This window comes from Berkeleyomyces rouxiae, assembly GCF_048999995.1.
Source record: "Berkeleyomyces rouxiae strain 22BRR77 chromosome Unknown BrBRR77_ptg000004l, whole genome shotgun sequence".
Taxonomy (NCBI): Eukaryota; Fungi; Ascomycota; class Sordariomycetes; order Microascales; family Ceratocystidaceae; genus Berkeleyomyces; species Berkeleyomyces rouxiae.
In genome coordinates this window covers 2533415-2554323 of record NW_027396494.1, presented here as the reverse complement: position 1 = coordinate 2554323, position 20909 = coordinate 2533415, and the positions used below count along the sequence as shown (strand labels likewise).

Genomic DNA, 20909 nt, shown 5'->3' with positions numbered 1-20909 from the left:
CTCCCTTCCTCCAGGTACCACCACTTGTATTGGGCGCCACTCTTCTTCCGCTCGAAACCCACTTTCTTTCTTTTTTTCTGGGAACGCGCCGACTGACCATCAACTCTCCACGCCCATAGAAGCCCTTCTTCTGCCGCTTCGCTCCAGAAACTCGGCGTCCAGGTATCATGGACGACCAAGCTGACGCCAGCGTCGCACATCAAAACTTTGATTCGCAGTCTGTCAACGACCCTGATAATGAGGAAACCCTCCTTTTCTCTGGCCTAGCTGGCCGCCGCCGCACCACCGACGACGATAACCTGATTGACGACTTTGCCTCGGAGGACGACGACGATCATGACCATGACCACGACCACGACCACGACAATGACAGCTCTGCCAGTGTTGCCATCGACGACCTTGACCGTCTAAGTATTACTGCCCCCGAGGAACCAGTCTTGCCTGCCCATGCCTGCAGCTACTGCGAAATCCACAACCCCAGCTGTGTCGTCAAGTGTCTGATTTGCAACAAGTGGTTCTGCAATGGCCGCACCAGGGGCCGTTCCGCCCACATCATTAACCATCTGGTCCGCTCTCGCCACAAGGAGGTTTCGCTGCATCCTGACTCGACCCTGGGAGGCACCACCCTCGAGTGCTACGTCTGTGGCATCAAAAACGTCTTCCTGCTTGGCTTTATTCCTGCGAAGGCCGACTCTGTTGTCGTCCTCTTGTGCCGGAGTCCCTGTGCTTCCGACCCTTCGCGCAAGGAGGCCACCTGGGATATCACCAAATGGCAACCTCTGATTGAAGATCGCACTTTCCTGCCCTGGCTTGTTCACCTGCCTTCCGAGGAGGAAAAGATGCGCTCTCGCCACATCACCAACGACCAAATGTCCAGCCTGGAAACCCTCTGGAAGACAAACCCTGAACGCGGCATAGATTTCCTCAACTGCACCGACGATATTGAGGATGAGCCCCTTCCTGTCCTTCTCAACTACAACGACCCTTATCACTACCACAGCGTGTTTGGTCCCCTGGTCACCATGGAAAGCGACTATGACAAAGAACTCAAAGAGGCCCAGACCGAGGATGACTTGACAATTACCTGGGACCAAGCTCTCAACACCAGGACGACTGCTCGCTTCAAGCTGCGCAAAATTGAACTTGGTGATGTCAAGCTTGCTGTTGGAGACGAAATGCGCCTCCACTACTCGTCCGGCAACCGCCTCATCTGGGAAGGTGTTGGTTATGTCATCAAAATCCCCAACAACGAGTCGGCCACCGTTACCCTTGAACTACGCAAGACTGGCAACGACAAGCCCGTGCCTCAGCATCTCGAGACTGGATTCTCGGCCGACTACGTCTGGAAGGCCACGTCCTATGAGCGCATGCTTTGGGCCCTCAACACCTTTCAGCGCGACGAAAAGTCTATTCATGGCTACATTTTCCACAAGCTCCTGGGCCATGATGTAACTCCCAAGCCCAAGGACCGTGGCCGCCACCAAAATCTCAGCCGCAAGATTCACGCTCCTGGTCTGCCCACCCTCAATGACAGCCAGAGCAACGCTGTTCGTACCGTTCTTCAGCAGCCTCTCAGTTTGATTCAGGGCCCCCCTGGAACTGGCAAGACGGTCACGTCTGCCACCATCATTTACAACATGGCAAAACAATCTGGGGGCGAGCCCGTTCTTGTGTGCGCCCCGTCAAACGTTGCCGTCGACCAGCTTTGCGAGCGTATTAGTCTGACTGGCCTCAAGGTTGTTCGTCTCACTGCCAAGTCACGCGAAGACGTTGAGTCGTCTGTTCACCACTTGTCTCTTCACGAGCAGGTCCGCCAGGGCCAGACCAACTCGGAGCTTGCTCGCCTACTCCAGCTCCAGACGGAAATTGGAGAGCTCACTAGCGAGGATGAAAAGCGCTACCGCAAGCTCTTGCGCAAGGCCGAAAAGGATTTCCTCAACAACGCCGATGTTATTTGCTGCACCTGCGTTGGTGCCGGCGACCCCCGCCTGTTGAAAAAGAGCTTCCGCCATGTTCTGATCGACGAATCCACCCAGTCTGCTGAGCCAGAATGTCTGATTCCCATTGTTCACGGCGCTACCCAGGTCGTGCTCGTCGGCGACCACAAGCAGCTGGGCCCCGTCATCATGAACAAAAAGGCAGCCCGTGCTGGTCTGAACCAGTCTCTTTTTGAACGTCTCGTGCACTTAGGCATGAACCCTATCCGCCTAAATGTGCAATATCGTATGCACCCCTGCCTTTCAGACTTCCCCTCCAACATGTTCTATGATGGCGATTTGCAAAATGGTATTGGCTACGAGTCTCGCATTCGGAATGATATCGACTTCCCCTGGCCCGTGAAGGAATCGCCCATGATGTTCTGGGCTAACATGGGCAATGAGGAAATTTCCGCATCGGGTACCTCATACTTGAACCGCACCGAAGCGTCCAACGTCGAAAAGGTCGTGACCCGCTTTCTCAAGGAGGGCGTGCAGCCCACAGACATTGGTGTCATCACCCCGTATGAAGGCCAGCGCAGCTTCCTGGTCACGACGATGCAGACCACTGGCACGTGCAACAAAGACCTTTACAAGCGTGTCGAAGTTGCATCCGTCGATGCCTTCCAGGGTCGTGAGAAGGACTGGATCGTTCTCTCTTGTGTTCGCTCAAATGATAACCAAGGAATTGGTTTCTTGTCCGACCCGCGTCGTTTGAACGTTGCGCTTACCCGTGCCAAGTACGGTCTGGTCATTATCGGTAACCCCAAGGCTCTGTCCAAGAACGAGCTGTGGCATAGTCTTCTGAGCCACTACAAGGACAAGAACTGCTTTGTCGAGGGTCCCCTTTCAAACCTGCAAAAGTCTCTTATGCAGTTTAGCCGTCCCCGACCTTCGTTCCGTCCCCGCAACAACAACCCTAACAACATCGGGCTAAACGCCGCGCACCAGCCTCACGGCATCTATGGTCCTTCAGGCAGTGCTAGCACTGTGGGTGGTCACGGTGGCCTTGGAAACGGTGGCCGCTATGGCTCGGGCCGTGACTTTGATACCGGCTCAATGATGTCGTACATTCCCGATGACGTTTCCTCTCTACATGGATCCATCTACAGTGGAGCATCGCTGAACTTGAAGTTTAACAACGGCTTCTTAGCTGGCCTTGCTCCCGAGATGTGGCCTGGTCTCCCTGGCGTTCCTGCTGTCCCTCGTGGCGGCCGTCGTCATGCCCGGCCTGCCGAGAGTATTGCAGGCGAAAGCGATGCGACATCGGAATTCACTGATGCCACGTCAGTCGTCGGAGGCAATGGTGTCGGCCAAGGCGGTGTTAGTTTGAATCTTGGTGTCAACGGGCCTTCCGGCAACATGCACCCCCATAATCAGGCGCAACACCATCACCACGTTCTGAGCGGCAGCAGCAGCAGCGCACAAAAGGATCGTTTCAACAGGTACATTCAAAACGGCGGTCGCATGACCACCAGCCGGCCACTGGATGATGATGAAAAGAGCGTCAGCACGGCCTTCCAGAGCCAGATTGGCGACCCGCGACGTGGCGGCCCCAGCTTAACCGTAGGCCGGCCTGGTAGTCTGCGCAAGAGCGTGCCCACGTCGGGTGAGAATAAGAGCCGCAGAGCAAATGGCAAGAAGGCAGCCAAGGAATGAGCGACGGGGTAAAGACGCTAATGAGCAAGATGCAGACAAGAAAGTCAGTCTACTAGAAAGGTAGCGAGCCACGATGACTCTTGAGCAGCGGGCGCTCATTTCGCCCCTGTTTCTTTGCTATCAAGCTTGCTCCTATCGGGTCTGCGCACTACTCTTATCCGCCTATACAGGCTACATGCTATCTTTGCTAGCCAAGGACTTGTTTTTTCAACCCTAGTTGTCGACGCAGGCGTTGCTTCAGTTATGAGAAACTTAGATTTCTCTTCTGGTGCTACATATTGCCTATTCATCAGCCAAGGCTTCCGGGCAAAGTTGGAATCCTTTGGACAGTTGTCTCTTGCTGCTTTCGTCCAAACTAGCATCCCTAGTGCCGTCGAGCTACTTGTGCGTTGTTGCATTCAACTGCCCGCACTGTTAGAGCAGGCCTAACTAAGTTATGTCGGCCCTCCTTTTTTTCAATCCGAGCCGACGATTCACTTGGAACATGGGGGATGTCTATTGTGGTTGTGGCTTTCCTTCGTAGTCTTCCTCTTGTTCCACCACGTCGGGTTTGGGGAACAGTTCCTAGGTCCTTAGTGGTGTTAGGCCTTTGCGCTATACAGGCGACATGTGGTATATTCTATATGGAGGAGTGTCTGCATAAGTTTTATTTCTGTACAGTCAATAAAAGTATGTTGTGAGAAGCGTGGTTTCATGTTTTGCGTGTATTGTGTGATCATGTCGTTGGGGCAGATGTCGTGAAGGAGATGGTAAATAATTGAGCGTTAGTTAACCCTAGCCCGACCCTATGAGACATGTAGTTATGGCCCCACTTTGGGAGCTTACGTCAGGACAAGTTTACCAGAGCTTCACGTGGGATGGGCAACACTCCAAAAGCGCCACCGACTACTACACACAACTTTTAACAAAACTACGGCGATCTGGCGCTTCCATTTGGTTCTTTGACATTTAGAGCGGAAGCCGCAGACACGAAGCATCGAATTGCAGCATCTCACGAACAAACACAGACACCGCAATGGACGAGAAGCAACGAGCCGAGAAGCTGGCGGCTGCGCGCAAAAAGGTGAGGCCTGGGGCCAAGCAAGCTTATAAGAGGCCAAGGACGAACTGCAGGGCTAACACCGATTGTGAGTACAGGCGCAGCAGATGAAGAAGGCGAAGAAAGAGAAGAAAGACAAGGCCGAGAAGCCTGGTGACCACGACAAAGAGACCCCCGACAGCGCGGTAGCCGAGGCGCCAAAGGATGAGAAGCCCAAAGACACGCCGGAAAGCGAGGCGGCAAAAGACACAGCGGCCGCGCCCGAATCCCCGACCAACGAAGCCCCCGACAAGCAGCCCGCCAGTACCCCCGATGCCGCGTCAACGACGGCCGCCTCGGAGCCGTCTCCGCCCGTAGAAGTTGAAGCTGCTGTGGCCACGGTCACGGCGGCGGAAATCTACCGCAAGCAGGCTGCGCGCATTGAGGAGCTCGAGAAGGAGAATAAGCGCCTCAGCAAGGACTCGGCGGACGCAGACAAGCGCTGGAAAAAGGCCGAGGAGGAGCTGGAAGACTTGCGTGAGGCCGAGGATTGCAAGAAGGAGGGCGCGGTGGATGCGGATGAGGCTGAAAAGTTGGTATGTTGAGATGGAGCCTGATATTCCCTGTGGCCCCTTTCCCTCCCTGTTCATTTCCGATTTTCGTAAAGCCCTTGACTAATAAGTGCTACAGAAAGCGGACAATGAAAGCTTGGAGCGCCAAATTAAGCAGCTACAGTCGCAACTTGCTCGTCGCCACAGCTCATCGGCTGCTTCGCCGGTAGCCGGGGGGCTCTCACCAGCCGTGCTGCAGGAGCAGATCAACTCCAAGACGGCAGTAATCGAGTCAATGGAAGCCGAGCTCTCGACGCTGCGCGCGAAGCTGGAGCGTGTCGAGTCTGGCACCTCGTCCGAAAAAGAGCAGATTTCCGCGCTCGAGGAGAAGCTGGAGCGCGCCGAAAAGAGAGCGGCGCTTGCGCAAGATGAGCTCGCAGAACTCAAGAAGAGCGCGGACCGCACGGCCGAAAAGGCGCTGCGTGACGATAGCGAGCGCACCAGCATCGAGACGAAGCTGCGCGCGCTCGAGGCCGAGCTGGCGGACAAGCAGGCCGCGCTCGCCGAGGCTGACAAGAAGATTGACGTGCTCGAGAAAAAAGTCGCCGCGCTGACCACGCTGCATAAGGAGCAGGGCTCGCGCGAGGAAGACGTGCGCAAGAAGCAGGAGCTGGTCGACAAGCAGCTGCTCGAGCTGAAGCTCAAGGGCGACGAGCACGAGCAGCGCCGCCGCCTGCATCAGAGCGGCAGCAGCAGCCGCAAGTCTGCTGACGGCGGGCTGGACGACGAGGGCGTCGACGAGCTCGAGGACGAGGCGCGCCAGCGCCTTGAGCGCCAGGTGCGCGATCTCGAAGCCGAGGTGTCGGAGCTGCGGCGCGGCATCTGGCGCGACCGGCGCAAGTCGCTGGCCAGCGGAGGCGACGGCGGTAGCGGCGCCACAGCCTTCCATGACGTCGATTTGAACTCTGCGCCGCCGACGCACTCGCGCAAGCCGACGCAGACGGGGGGCTTTGGCGAGTTCCTTGCCAGCGGGCTGAACGCGCTGGCGGGCGGTGGCGGTGGCGGCGAAGAGGCCGGAGGAGCGGCGGACGAGGACGACTCGTTCCTCTCGGACGAGGATGAGGCCGCGCTGGATTTCGACGAAGATGCATTCCGCCGCGCGCAGGCTGAGGAGGCCAAGGCGCGGTTGGAGCGGATAAAGGAGTTAAAGCGCGGGTTGAAGAATTGGGAGGGGTGGAGACTGGATTTGGTGGATACGCGCAAGGGCGTCCAGGGCTTTGGGGATGTGTTTGAGGTGTAGAGAGGCCTGGGGATAGGGTGTAGAAGGGGTTTGGCTAGAGAGGACTTGGAATCGAGAGGCCTTGGAATACAAAGAGATGTAATGTTTTTTTCTTCATGTTCACGGATAGCCATGGTAAGAACAGTCGGTGTAAGCTGGTAGGATGTAGTTGCATTGTTCTTGTGATACATACATTTCACGTCTTTGTACAACGTCACAGGAACGTCAATTCTTTTTTACACGAAACATCAGAATACATGGCAGCACGATGGGAGGGAGAGGGAATACATTTTTTTTTTCAACAGACGAGAAACAAGATGAGTAGTGAGAAATAGGAAGAAAAAAAACATCAATTAAGCAAAAGAAAAAAAAAGACAGGAGATCCAGTTAAGACAAGGAATGAAATGAATAAGAAGGAAGAAAAAAAAACAACATGTCGTGAAGAGAGAGAGAGAAAAGAAAAAAAAAGATAGATGGTGTTACAGGATCTCCGGGGTTCCGGCGGAGTGGGAAGGAAGGAGAAGATCAGCAGAGAGCCAAGAGTCAGAGAAGAGACGGAGAGGTGCTAGAGAAACATGGCGAGACAGAGAGACAGGGGAGGCCATAAAAAGAGGGAAGGGAGAAGATGGAAAGAAAACAACAAAAAAAGGAGTAGAGGTAGCCCAAGAAGAACAACGCGAGCAAGACAAACTCCAAAGAAGCAGAGTGTTCTCTTCTTTCTTTTCCTCTTGTCTCTTGAGAGAATGTACGCTACGACGGCAACGCGATGGTAAGCCAAGGTGGAGGGGAAGAAATAAAGAAAAAAAAAAAGAAAAACAAAAGTACGTATATGGTACAGGCATGCGTTCTTGATGGTGTTCTCTATGGAGAGCTGGATAGTTCTTTTGTTCCATGTCTTTTTTTTCTTTTCCCTATCCCGGCCGAGGTGGCGGAGGCTTAATTAGACGGGTGGTGTCGGATACTTCTCTTTCTCTTTCTCTCTGTCTTCATTACCGCTTTGCCTTCCTCCCTTGGTCATTCTCTGTGGTTAATCTTTCACGGTAAATGTGCTCTGCACACATGCGTTGCACTGGAACCGCTCTTGTATTGTCTTGGGTTTCTTTTTTGTATTTTTGATTTACTTGAGCGCAGCAGCGGCGGCGCCCGGGTTCATCATGGCCAGCTTGGCGGCCAGCTCGGGGTACTTCTCCTGCACCTCGAGCTGGGTCGAGGTGGCCTCGGCGTAGGACAGGGCGTTGACAATCTCGCCCTCAGTGCGGGCAATCTCGGCGGCGCGGCGGAAGTACTTGAGCGCCTCAACGGTCTTGCCTTGCTGCAGGAGCAGCTGGGCCATGGTGGCAACGGCGATGTCGCACTCGGGGTCGACTGAGGGAGAGAGGAGGAAGGCGGTTAGTTTCAGCGTTTACAAAACAAAAGAAAGGGAAAGAAAATAGAGGTTGTGGCAAAACAGAAAAAAGAAAGTATAACACGGGGAACTCACTAATCAGGGCTTTCTGGCACAGACCCTCGGCCTCGGCAAAGTCCTGCTTCCATTGGAAAATGGCTAGGGCCTTGTTGATCAGCGGCAGCACGTTCATGGACATGGGCGAGGCCGACTTTTCAATCTTGATGGCCTCGTCAAACTTTTCAATGGCTTCGTTGAAGTTGCCCTGGTCCAGAAGCAGCTCGCCGTAGTAGTTGTAGACGTCGGGCACGTTGGGGAAGTTCTTGACGCAGCGGCGGAAGGTAGCCATGGACGAGGCCACAGAGCCCATCTTGTACTGCGTCACGCCGAGCTGGATGTGCGAGAAGATGAAATCGCGGTCCAGGTCGATACTCTTCTGGTAGTCCTTGGCGGCCTCGTTAAACTCGGACTTTATAAAGTGCAGCTGGGCGCGGTGGTAGTAGACGTCCGGGTCGTTGGGGTCCTTGGCAGCGACGGCCTGGAAGTCGGCGGTGGCCTCTTCGGGGCGGCCTAGAAAGAGAAAAAAAAGGGGGCATTCGTTAGCAATTGGTAGACAGCCAGCCGGGCAATGTGGAAACAAACTTACCCAACTCTAGGTTCATGCTCGCGCGCTTAATGTAGCTCTGGGTCATGGAATCGTCGAGCTCAATGCTCTTGGTCACGTCCTCCATGGCGTCCTCGTGCTTGCCGACCAGACATCTAAAGGTGCCACGCATGTTGTAGGCCAGGGCCTCGTACTCGCCCAGGTCGCCCAGCTCCAGGGCCTTTTCAAAGGCCTGTCTCGCCTCCTCGTAGCCCTCGGACGTGCGCTTCTCCTGCGACAGCAGGCCGAGCTGCAGCTGGCCCTTGCCAGTGTCCTTGGCCAGCTCGACCGAGTCCTCGAGGCCGGCAGGGCGGGGCTTAGTGCGGAAGCTCTGCAGGTAGTTGCGCACAAAGGTGTGCGACGGCAGGTGCTCGGAGCGGGCGGCCATCATTTCCTTGGCCTTGTCCTCGGCCACGCGGCGCAGCAGGCGCTCGACCGACTCGGCATTGGCCTGGCTGCGGAAGTTGTCGATGATGCACGACGTGGTGTAGTCCAGCAGGGCCTCGCGGAAGCGGGCTGTCTTGTCGTAGGCGTGGGCGCGGCGGTTGAGGGCCTTGACGTACTGCGAGTCGATGGCAATGGCGGCCGTGGTGTCCTCGATGACCTTGTCCCACTCGTTCTGGGCGCTGTAGCAGGCCGCGCGGTTGCTGTAGAAGATGGCGTCGTCCGACTTGCATAGAATGGCGCGCGTGTACAGATCGATGGCGCGCGCGTAGCTCTTTTCGCCGTACGCCTTGTTGCCGGCCTTTTTCAAGCGGTCGGCGTACTCCTTGCGCGTGGATGCCGAGAGCCCGGCCAGCGACGCCTCGCTGACTTCGGGGAGGTCGTCGTCGGCCGCGGCGACCGATGCCTTAGCCGCCGAGGACGAGGAGCCTGCTGACCGGGCCGAGGCGCCGTCGGACCTCTTGGACTTTTCGCTTTTGGCCGCGTCGCGCAGACGCTTGCGGTCCTTCTTGTTGAGCTTGACCGGCTTCTTCAGACCAGGGGGTTAGCTTGATGACGTAGCTTTGGGGGAGAGGAGGGGGATGGGAGGGGAGACTCAAGGGGACACGTACGGGATCGCTTGTGCTGTTATAGTAGACCACGCCGGCACCCGTCACTACCACCACGACTCCGGCTATCGTGTACACGGCGACCTTGTTCTCCGACACCCACGACGATATCCGGTCCCAGACCGACGGAGCGGCCTGCGATGCGGGAATGGAAAGGATCGGCCGCAGCGGGGGGGCCGATGATGGCGACGGCAGGGACATGTTTTCTGAGGGGGCGGTCAAGGAGGCCGAGGCTGAGGAGGGAGAGTTTGATTGAAAGACGATCGACAATTCGGGGACGACAGCAGCGGCGGCTTACGAAAAAAAAATTAAAAAATCCAGAGACGCTGAGAGAGCTGCGGCACGCGGCTGCGGTGATGGAAGCTCAAGAAAGATTTTCCGGGTCTCCAAAAGTGGGCAAGGCTGTCAGTGGCAGGTTCCAAGGCTGGCTGGCTGGGGGCGGCCGGGGAGGGAAGGGACGCGGGGACGATGGGATGAAAATAAACGACAAGAAGGCAGGGGCGGCGCGACAGCCAATTGACGGGCAATTAGAGAAGAGACGAATTGGAGGTTGGAGGTTTGGAGGGTGGGAGGGTTCACGGGGAGTTTTCGGGCGGGAGAGAGCTGGGCTTCTTTTTTTTGCGAACAGAAAGCTGGTCATTGGCAAAAGAGAAAAAAAATCAAAGATGCTGGGAGACGCTTCCACAAGCACTAGGACCAAATATATCTGCACAACACAGGCACACGTCTTGCTGCATGAATTGGCCCAAAAAAGAGGTGGAGCTGACTTGCAGTTTGTTATCGCAACTTCCACCGTCTGGAGCTTGAGGACGAGGAAGGCACACATGCCGAGAATGCAATGTCCGCAATCTGCGTACTCGTACTTGCACTTCTTCAGCGGGCTATTACCCTCAGCCAGCCCTGCGCTTGCCGGCCAATTGGAATGGGCAATTGCATCCTCTCCCATCTCGCTTGCCCGGCCAGCCCATTGCAGTTACTTGAAGCGCCATCGTAACTACCAGCCCATCGATCGATACTACCCACCACATATTATTGTAAGAATAGTGCATCGGGTGTCTGACATAGCTAGTTAGCTATAGTTGACTATGTACTTGATAGCACACAACTCAGTGTAAAGGCGCCGCGCCTCTCCAATACCAATACCCTCACACATTTTACCCCAGCCAACCCCTCATCTGAACTTGCCTGCCCACCCGCTTCCACCGCTTCCATTGGCTCTGCAGATGCAGGTGCGGGTGCAAGTGCAGGCAGCCGCCCTGTTCGGCAACCACAATCACAATCAAGATAAGCTCTCTGGTAGTTACTCTGGCTGATTGTTTTGTTTCATTTGGGTTCCTGCCAGAATAGCGATCAGACAGCTTCCAAACTAATTGTTTGAGGTGCTGTATGCATTTAACGGGGCTGTGATCTGCCTGCATACGTTCAAAGCATATATTCGCTTACCGGGGCACAATGCACTGATACATGCATATCAAGCAAGCTACCCGTACCACTTACACTGCATGACGCAGCTTCACAGCTACACAACTTCACGGATTCACAACTCTGAGACCGCCTCCCCTACCAGCCGCACATCATCTCCTCCCTCTAGCTTGCAGTCATGGCCGAAGAATTCGAGCTCATCTCGTCCCTGCGCTACGACCCGCTGCTCGAAGCCGCCCACCACAACCCGGACTTCCCCCACGCCGCCTGGAACCACACCACGCTCTCGCGCTGCTACATGCTCGACTTCCACCGCGACCGCCTGCAGCGCGCCGCCGCCCACTGGGTCTGGAACGACGTCTACAGCACGCTGAGCGGGCCCGCAGGCCTGGACGCGCTGGCGGCCCTGATCGACCGCAGCGTGCGCGCCGCCGGCACCGTGGACCAGGCGCAGGCAGTGCGGCTCTCCGTCTCGCGCGACGGCCACATGGCCGCGACGCTGCGGGCCGTCAGCAGCCCCGCCACGCTCGAGGACCTGTACCCCAGCGTGCTGACGGCGCCTGCGCCCGCGCACCCGGCGGCCGCTGAGGTGACGGAGCCGTCGTTTGCCGTGCGCCTGGACCACTGCGCGACGGAGCCGTCGCCCTTTACGCACTACAAGACAACAAAGCGCGACATGTACAATACGGCGCGCGCGCGGCTCGGCATTGCGCTGGCGGACCCGGTCGAGGTACTGATGGTTAGCGCACAGGGCGAGATCATGGAGGGCAGTATCACGACGCCGTTTTTTTGGCGCGGAGGGCGCTGGGTGACTCCACCCATCCCTGATGCTTACCAGGACCACAAGGGAGCCGGCGGCCAAGACGGAACAACCCGGCGCTGGGCGTTGGAGCAGTAAGTTGATAGACACGGCGCCTGAGAACAACACTGTATACAAGAGACGAGACGCTGACTCTTGCCGTACAGAAACTTTGCTGTGGAAGAAACAGTACACATAGACTCCATCAAGGACGGAGAGATCATCTGGATCAGCAACGGCGTCCGAGGGTTCTTCAAAGCCAAGGTGCAAAAGCCAGCCCCGATCCGCATAGATTAAGGGTTACTCTACTTGATGCCGCAGTAAGGGTTAGTGCAAAAAGGCTTATCCATGGAGAGACGGCTACCCCAACTTTAGTAGCGGGGTTTTCTTTTTTCTTTTTTGTGATGCATGGTTCGACCAGCTTGAGAGTTGTTTGTTATAGTACATGCTTTTCATAAGATATTGAGATTGATCAGTTGATAATTGATATACAGGGGCCTGAGCCAAACCAGAGCAAAGAAGCGGTTTTAAAAGAGAATAAAACAAAGATCTCGGGCCTGGTGTCGCTCCAGGTCCAAAGAGGAGATGGTGACTTTTTTTTTTTTTGGGGGGGGGGGGGGGGGGGGGGTGTGCTGATGTACGATGAGGAGGGAAAGAAAAAGAGAAGAGAAAAGAAGAAGAAGTGGTATCCGTGGTAGAGGCAGTGGAGAATAGGAAAAAGGGTAAACAACAAAAGGGAATCTGTGGTGGTGGTGATACATGGAGATAGTCGGAGCGGCTATAATTCCGAAGCGAAGATGCTCAACGTGTCCTCGTGAGCACGGAGGGCAGGAAGGCGGCAGACACAAACCAGCATGAAGGTGAAGGTGGGCCGTAGTAGATATAAAAGTACAAGTAGAGATGGGCGTAGATGGAGTGTGGAATTCGTGGCACACGAAGAGAGGGAGAATAGGGGGGGGGGGGTAGTGGGCGAAGAACAGAGAGCAGAAACCATGTCTCCGGTTTGACGTGGAGTAAATGTGAAGAGACGGCTCTCGTGCAAAAGAGTGGCCGTCAATGAACAGGAAAGATAGGAGAAGTGAAAAGACGGAGGATCAAGGAGAGAGAAGGGTCAGGTAACAAGACAAGTGCAGGGCTCGCTTCACAACACCGAAGGAGGAGAGTTCAAGCTAGCAGTATTCAGTCGCAGCGCGCCCTGAAGCTCTGTGATTTGTGCCATCATGCTCAGCTGATCCTGCTGGAACTGCGCGCGCAGCTCCTGGTTCTCCTGATGGAGCCGCTTGATTTGTTCGCGCAGCTCTTGGACCTCGTCCGAGTACGCGCCGCCATCGGCGCTGCCGCCGTCGTCGGCCGTGCCGTTCCCGTTGCTGCCGGGCGCCGGGCGCTTCCGGATGGTTGGCAGCTCACCAAGCCCGCCCTTTTCGCTCTCGTCACTGAGCGACTGAGCTTCGTCGGGTGGCGAGGCAATACCAGACGTGTCCGACGTGTGCACGCGCCGCAGGTGTTCGTTAAGGTTTTCCTGTCGCGAGAAGCCCTTGCCAGTGTGGCGCTTGCACGACAAATGTGGACAGTTGACTGTCTTTTTGGGACCGCCGTGCTTGCCGTGTACTTCGCGCTGGTGGCGGAGGAGGCCGCCCGAGTATGTAAATCCAGGCAGCTTTTCGCAGCCAGGCTGGTCACACCGATATGGCCGCTCGTGCTTGTCCATGTGTTTACTGATGGTGTGTTGTTAGCAATCAACAGAAGAAAGGTAAGGGTAAGCCGTAGTGTACTTACTTCCACTCGCACTTGCGATTGAATGCGCGCTGAATATCGGAACAGTCAGCAAATGTGCAGTGATATTTGCCATCGCCATGCTTGTGGACTTCACGTTCCGGCTTCGTTATCGGCCGAATGCGCGATGTGCTCTGGCCAGGACTCGGCGCTTGACTGTGAGACATGACGGAAGCGGAATTCTGCTGAAGAGGCAAGCCCGTGACGCTGAGCACGCCGTCTTCATCCACATTGTCGACATCGAGACCAACGGCCGCAGCAACATCAGCATCACCAATCCGGTCCACGGAGATTCCTGTCCTCATATCAACAGAGTTGGCCACGTCATGGACGTCTGGGCTACTGGCATCGCCACCTGGGCTTTTGAGGTCGTTCAGATGCAGGTCGGTATGCTCGGCCAAAGCTGGCATTCCGGCCAATGCAGCAGCCAGTCCTGGAATTGGCGCCGTAGAAAGATCGAGATGGCCGTGCTCGGCTACCGAAACAGCAATGGCCATGGCGGCTTCCTCCTCCATCATATTTCGCTCGTGTTCCTCCCGCTCTAGCATTCCGTGCTCTTCGACAGAGAGGAGCGATGGCGGGGGGCCAGATACAGAGACATTGAACGAGCTCAGATCGGGGACGGCATCGGTGCCATATGGGTCAGAGAGGCTTGTGGACGGGTCGCCATCAGCCATGGAGGAGTAGGAGCCCTCATGGATGAACTGGCGCGGCTCATATGTTACGGGCATCATGGAGGCAAAGACGTCTGTTTCAGGCTGGGGATCGCTGTTGAATGGGTTGTCGTGGTGGTTTTGGCTGTGGTTGTGACCGTGACCGTGGCTTTGACTGGCACTGAGATGGAGCTTTGAAGGCAGTGGGTTGGGCGAGAGTCGAGAAGCGTCATGACCGGAATGGTTCGAGAGCGTGTGGCTCTGGTGCAAGTGCTGCTGCAGGTGCTGGTGGTGAAGCGGGACGGCCGAGCCGACAGGCGACGGCGTCGGCGTCGAAAGCAGCGGGTGGCTGGCCGTGGCTGCCGTGGTTGCTATGGGGCCCGCGGGGGACGCCGAGGACTCGGTCTTCCGGTGCTGCGGGATCTGCTGCCGGTGCTGATACGGCGGCGGCGGCTGCTGTTGCTCCAGGCCGTGGAGCGAAGCGGAAGCGAAAGCGGCGTGCGAAGAGTCGGGGCCGCAGGGAGGAGGCTGGTCGTCAGGATTGAGCCGTGGAGAGAGAGAAAAATCCACGCTTGGAGTAGTCGGCGCTCATATGCAGGGCGCCAGAGAACTGCACGGTCTGGGATGGGAGAAGTGGATGTGGATGTAATTGGTGGCCGGGTCTCTGTGTTGTCTTGGTTCTAGTTCTCGCTCGATCTGGGTGGCAGCTTCGGGGCAGAGGAGGGCGATTGACTGAGAAGAGAAATTGTCGTGATACTTTTGAACTGTCGTAAATCTTTTTGAGGTCACAAAAACAAAGAGTTAAAAAAAAAAGGTTGCAGAAGTTATGGAAGAAGAAAAAAAGAAACCTTGTCGTCACAAAGGGATAGCTGAACACGTCCAACAAAAGGAACAAAAAAAGAAAGAAAGCACGGCTAAGCAAAATAATATGACGCTCGAATCTCGGGATATGCAAGATCAACACATCAAAGTCAAAGATTGTTGCGACGGCCCGGGGGAAGGGTTTGTGGCAGATTAGCCGCCTTTCAGCCGACAACCGGGGCCAGTAAAAAACATCACATGAGGTGCTATTGTGGGGCTATAGCATAGACCATGCACCCTATCACTGCGGGGTCCTTAGGGTTAGACGCACGGAATTGTCAAAAATTGAAATGTGGGTCTTGCCGTGGATCGAACACGGGACCTCTCGCAAGCAATGCTGTAGGGTTAACCCTAAGCGAGAATCATACCACTAGACCACAAGACCAAGGGTTACTGATACATCTTCACATGTCAGACGGCTGGGGCAAACCGGGATTGAACCGGTGACCTTTAGATAACAGAACCACTGAAGTTGCGCTTCAGTCTAACGCGCTCCCAACTGCGCCATTGCCCCATATTTGATGGTAGTTGGGCCGTCTATTAGGCTATATGAAGTCTTTTGAAAAGACGGGAAGTTGCCAAACAACCTTCCCTCCTACAACCCTCGGGGGAGCACCTTTGAGGTCGGCCTCCCCCCCAAGCCTATGCTGAGGGCCTCACGAGGACAGCAACACGATCCCAATGCTGCTGCCATTCTTGTCCTTTCAACATGACAACGAGCTGCGAAGCCCGAGTCCGCTTTCTCCCAACTTTGAGGGATTTCCTCGCCGTCGACTCGCTTCATTTTCACGACACCGTCCCCGCGATCGCCGGGCCTTCATCGCCGCTACACACAGCAACTATGCGGCGTGTCAAGCGGAGCACATTAAACTCCCGTCCGGTAACCAATCTGGCGTTGTTTCATTTTAGTGATTCCGATAGACGTAAAATATAGTCAAATCAAGTCAAGAGAAGTTGCACTCGGGCTGCGTTCGCCCCGGAGTTCGGAAGGTGACTGCTTCTCTCCAGAAGTGACAAGCATTCATTCACCAGTAAGATGTATGCATGTAAGTCTGTTGACAATGAAACACAATTTATTTCTAACTAAGTACATTGCTATAGAATCACACGCTACATAGCTCCCGTTAGAAACTCAAGATTCTCAAATCTCATGATAGTAACCCTCCCAGACCGACTACCAATTACCACAGTAGACCCATCAACCGATGAACAGTCAGGACGGAATGAAAGAGGTAGCCACAAGATTGGAATGGTTTTCCACAAGATCCAACATCCATCTGAACTGATGTTGGCGCCACTGAAGTTCTCAGCAAGAGACGGAGAAGCAGTTGGGTTGATTGATGAGCCGTCAGGAGTAGCCATGACACCACGATCAGCAATAAGAACGGTCCCGAGAGAGTCGAATTTGAGAGTTTCAGTGTTCTTCTTTAGCTCTTGGACACAGGTGCCATCATTGCTTTCCCAGAGCCTGATCGTTCTATCACGCGAGGCCGAGGCCACGACCTGGCTGTCAGGTGAAAAGGCGACCGAACGTACTGATTTAGTGTGGCCGTTCAGTTCCTGCAGACAGGCGCCGTCATCACTTTGCCAGAGGCGCACCGTTCCATCTCGCGAAGCCGAAGCAATGAGCCTTCCGTCAGGTGAAAAGATGACGGGTCTCACGCAACCTGTATGGCCCTTCAACTCTTGCACACAGCTGCCGTCATCAATCCTCCAGAGCCGCGCCGTTTTATCTTTGGAGCCCGAAGCAACCAACTGCCCATCAGTGGAAAAAGCTACAGAAAAAACTCCGTCGCTGTGACCCTCCAGCTCATGAATACAGCTGCCATCATCGCTTCGCCAGAGTCGGACAGTCTGATCATGGGAGGCAGAGGCCAAGAGCTGTCCATCAGGGGAAAAGGTCACGGTATTCACCCAATTACTGTGACCCTTAAGCTCTTGAACACAGCTGCCATCATCGGTCCGCCAGAGCCGGACAGTTTGATCGTTTGAGGCCGAGGCTAGAAGCTGGCCGTCGGGTGAGAAAGCCATGGAACTCACCCAGTTCGTGTGACCCTTCAGCTCTTGGATGCAAGCGCCATCATCGCTTCGCCAGAGCCGCACAGTTTGATCGTTTGAGGCAGAAGCCACGAGTTTGCCATCAGGTGAAAAGGCTACTGAAAAGACTGCTCTAGTATGGCCTTCTAGCTCTTCAGCACAGGTACCAGGATCGAGTCGCCAGAGCCAAACTGTTTCATCATGTGAGGCCGACGCCACAAGCCTGCCGTCAAATGAAAAGGCCACGGAATTCACAAATTTGGTGTGGCCCTTGAACTCCTGAATACAGGTACCGTCATCGCTCTGCCAGAGGCGCACCGTTTCATCCCACGAAGCCGAAGTTACGAACTGGCCATCAGGCGAGAAGGCAACAGATCTCACAGACTCTGTGTGACCCTTTAGCTCTTGAAGAAGGGTGCCGTCATCGCTTCGCCAGAGCCGGACTGTTTTATCATCTGAAGATGAGGCCACGAGCTGACCGTCGGGTGAAAAGGCCACGGATCTCACACACTCTGCGTGGCCCTCTAGCTCTTGAACACAGGTGCTGTCATCGACGCTCCAGATCCGTGTTGTTTTATCCTTTGAGCCTGAAGCCACGAACCGGCCATTAGGTGAAAAGGCGACGGCGTTCACCCAACTTGTGTGACCCTTCAGCTCTTGAACACAGCTGCCATCATCGGTCCGCCAGAGTCGGACTGTTTCATCATTTGAGGCCGAAGCTACGAGCTGACCGTCGGGCGAAAAGGCGACAGAATTCACCCAACCTGTGTGGCCCTTCAGCTCTTGGACGCAAGTGCCATCGTCGCTTCGCCAGAGGCACACCGTTTTGTCCTGCGAGCCTGTGGCCACGAGCTGGCCATCAGGCGAAAAGGCCACCGAAAATACAGGCTTAGTGTGGCCTTTCAGTTCTTGAACACAGGTACCATTATCGCTTTGCCACAGCCGGACCGTTTGATCATGTGAGGCCGAAGCGACGAGCCTCCCGTCAGGTGAAAAGGCCACGGAGTTCACGAATCTAGTGTGACCTTCTAAGACTTGTTCACATTGGTCCCACTCATTAATTGTTCCAGGCTTCACCGATATCCATTTCGGAATCTTGTGTTCAAAGACTCGACGAACCAAACTATTTCTCGGGCTGAAGGCAAGAACCGACGAATAAATCTGTAGAGGTGCACCAGTTATAGTTGGCAGGTTGGTTCGTATCATCCGTGCCGCGTCTTGCAAAAAGGCTTGCAGATCCCGGCTTTCCTCTGGCTATATGCTGTTAGCTCATGGATCAAGTCTAGTCTATGATAGGGACTTACCTTGAGAATTGCTTGTAGAGTCCGCAGCATTTCGAGACTTTCTGGAGCTCGTCCGATTAAGCTCATTACCTCTAACCAATGGAGAAAATTCTCCCGCAAGAACTGAAGAACATCACTGCTATCGTCGACGAGAACCTCCCCTTTTTGCAAATGGCTCACCCAGTAAAGACAGGCATATTGGAGTGACAAGGGAATCTTGTTCTGTACAACTTCATTCTCAATTTCGGCGCACTTTGTTGCAGGTAGCACGAGCTGGCAAATGTCTTGACGCAAGTGCTTCTTCATAACACGAAGGCAGTTCTGAGCCAAGCTCCTGTGAGTTTCTTTCTCATCCACCCAAAAGGGGTTTTCCCCTTGCTTTTCTGGATCGACTAAAAAGTCACGGAAAGACAGATGGAATAGCCTCACTGGCAAATCATTCGCTGTTGGTACATCAAGGACTGAATGTAGCAGTTCAAGCTGCCCATCTATTTTCTTTTTGGGGAGGTCCAAAAGGTCTCCCAGTGCGGCAGTTGTCAGAGGACTCGCAAGAACCACAATTGGCCCAACAATCGCTTGAAACATTTCAATAACGACTGTCTTGCTTTTGCCCGTTCGACCTTTGATCAAATTGTTGAGAACGGGCAGATAGGTTGCGTCTAGCTGTGATGATTGACCATCTGCTTCAAAACCGAGAATCTGCTCAAGCAGGTCATCCGGATCACCTAAGCCTCGATCATTGATAAATCGGCAAATAGTAGCTGCGAAGATGAAGAGCGGGATAGCCTTTGTGGCAAGAGCCTCGACGCTTTGTGCTTTAGGCCAGTCAAGAGACAGTTGTTTGTCGGAGGACACAAAACCATTGTACTCAGTCTTGATGCTGTCAAGCTCATGCTTCAAGAAAGTGGAAATATCACGTTCAACAAAGCTCGGTGGTATTTCATGGAGGACCAAGTCCTGGAATGTTCCCTTGACAGCGCTGAAGCCGAGGCGGATGGGTAGGTCAGGCCGGCTAGTGATAAGCCACTTCAGCTTTATGTTTGGGTTCGTAAGACTTGCGCACGAGGAGAAAAGATTAATGATCAGCTTTATATCGTCATCATTGTCACACTCATCGAGAGCATCAATGACAAAGACAAGGAAAGGCGTTTCATGAGAATCAAGAGAAATGCTGGCCAGTGGTTCTTTGATGAGCTTCTCAAACTGATCTCTTGGACCCTTTCTAACAATAGCTTTGTCGGCATCAACTTCTTTGCGAATGCTTTGTGCGAAGTCCGGGTACTTTTCGCTGAGCTGAGTGGCGAGCGTCGTGACGAATCTCGACAAGTTTCCGCGGTCGCCCTCGCCTCTTTTGAAAAAGAAGCTTGCACCAAGCTGGCCACACTTCGTAAAGTCATGGCAAATCGTCCGAGAAATGGTAGATTTTCCCGTGCCAGCCATGCCATTCAGCCAAAAGAGAGACTTGGAAGAAGAGTCATTGGCCCATGTTTTGATGTCGTCCAGGAGCTCAACTCGGGTCCCTGGCAGACAGACTGCATTATGTCTTTCGTCGTGGGAGTCGAACGATGCCCCATTTGCGGTGGCAAGGGTACCCAGAATGGCTTTGAGGCATAGTTCGTGAAGAAGATTGCTAAATCAATAGGTTGTTAGAGCTGACCTGGGAAAAGTGGGAGGAACACCTTACGTTTGGTAGACTTGTAGAATGTGAGAGATGGTTTCGTTGTATCCCTGAAGGTCCCGAATAAGTCCGTCGACTTCCTCACGCTGAAACGGCCATTTCAGTGCACGAGCAAATGTTTTCCATGTCTTAGTAGGCTTGGACTGAAGCTTTTGGTCTATCTCCTGGAGTTGAGCGTAGCTCTGTTTGAGAACCTGATCCAGGCTCTTAGACTTTTTAAGTTCTTGTCCCTCTGGCTTCTTCAACAGGTCTTGAACTTGTTCGGCGACATTTTTCAAAACTTCGACTGCCTCCTGTAGCTGAGTGATTTCGGTGGCAGAGTTTTTGACGGCTTTACTGTACTTGAAGCAAACTGAGCAAATTTTGGCACCCAACTCAATGACTGAGAAAACAGTGGCAGCAGAACCTAGCGCCTCCATCCTGGAAACGGCAGGGGAGTTGGGAATATCGTTTTTTTCGTTGAAGGGAGCAGTAGTAGTTTGAAGATGTGTTGAGTATAAAAGCAATGGTGAAGGTGAGGTGTTACTGAGGATCAAGTTTCCTTCGATTTTCTTTGGAAGAGGAGATAAAAGCTCAATTGAGGGGAAGTCTGAGGACGTGTTTCGAGAATCTGGCTCGTTCCAATGCATCCGGGCGAAGTGCATGCTGCGCAATGGCCACGTGATTGGCCTTGCATACAACCTTGACAGAAAGTGAGGGACTTCATTTTGTCGGTGAAAACATGAGACTATACAATGGCGCAATTGGATTGGGATAATGAGGATCGAATTTTCAAGATCTCCAATACTCGTGGAAGGTTTTTCTTTTTGCTATCCGCGCTAGCCGTAAACAGAAGTTACAC

General features: G+C 54.3%; 5 protein-coding genes across 5 annotated transcripts; 3 read left to right on the top strand and 2 right to left on the bottom strand.

The window, feature by feature from the left end:
- Nucleotides 1-167: 167 nt before the first annotated feature.
- Nucleotides 168-3635, top strand: BROUX77_004947 (uncharacterized protein; the record flags this gene model as incomplete). The annotated part of the gene is made up of 1 exon (XM_073749765.1): nucleotides 168-3635. The coding sequence occupies one exon, from the start codon at nucleotides 168-170 to the stop codon at nucleotides 3633-3635; it is 3468 nt and encodes a 1155-aa protein (XP_073605404.1).
- Nucleotides 3636-4650: 1015 nt separating this feature from the next.
- On the top strand, nucleotides 4651-6504 carry BROUX77_004946 (uncharacterized protein; the record flags this gene model as incomplete). Its single annotated transcript, XM_073749764.1, has 3 exons — nucleotides 4651-4698; nucleotides 4773-5249; nucleotides 5344-6504. 3 exons carry the CDS (start codon nucleotides 4651-4653, stop codon nucleotides 6502-6504), a joined length of 1686 nt encoding a protein of 561 aa, XP_073605403.1.
- Nucleotides 6505-7600: 1096 nt separating this feature from the next.
- BROUX77_004945 (uncharacterized protein) lies at nucleotides 7601-9763 on the bottom strand (the record flags this gene model as incomplete). Its single annotated transcript, XM_073749763.1, has 4 exons — nucleotides 7601-7848; nucleotides 7964-8437; nucleotides 8514-9483; nucleotides 9566-9763. The coding sequence occupies 4 exons, from the start codon at nucleotides 9761-9763 to the stop codon at nucleotides 7601-7603; spliced, it is 1890 nt and encodes a 629-aa protein (XP_073605402.1).
- Nucleotides 9764-11162: 1399 nt separating this feature from the next.
- BROUX77_004944 (uncharacterized protein) lies at nucleotides 11163-12080 on the top strand (the record flags this gene model as incomplete). The annotated part of the gene is made up of 2 exons (XM_073749762.1): nucleotides 11163-11878; nucleotides 11951-12080. 2 exons carry the CDS (start codon nucleotides 11163-11165, stop codon nucleotides 12078-12080), a joined length of 846 nt encoding a protein of 281 aa, XP_073605401.1.
- Nucleotides 12081-12924: 844 nt separating this feature from the next.
- Nucleotides 12925-20487, bottom strand: BROUX77_004943 (uncharacterized protein; the record flags this gene model as incomplete). The annotated part of the gene is made up of 5 exons (XM_073749761.1): nucleotides 12925-13498; nucleotides 13560-14737; nucleotides 16256-18361; nucleotides 18412-20020; nucleotides 20075-20487. The coding sequence occupies 5 exons, from the start codon at nucleotides 20485-20487 to the stop codon at nucleotides 12925-12927; spliced, it is 5880 nt and encodes a 1959-aa protein (XP_073605400.1).
- Between the last annotated feature and the right edge of the window lie 422 nt (nucleotides 20488-20909).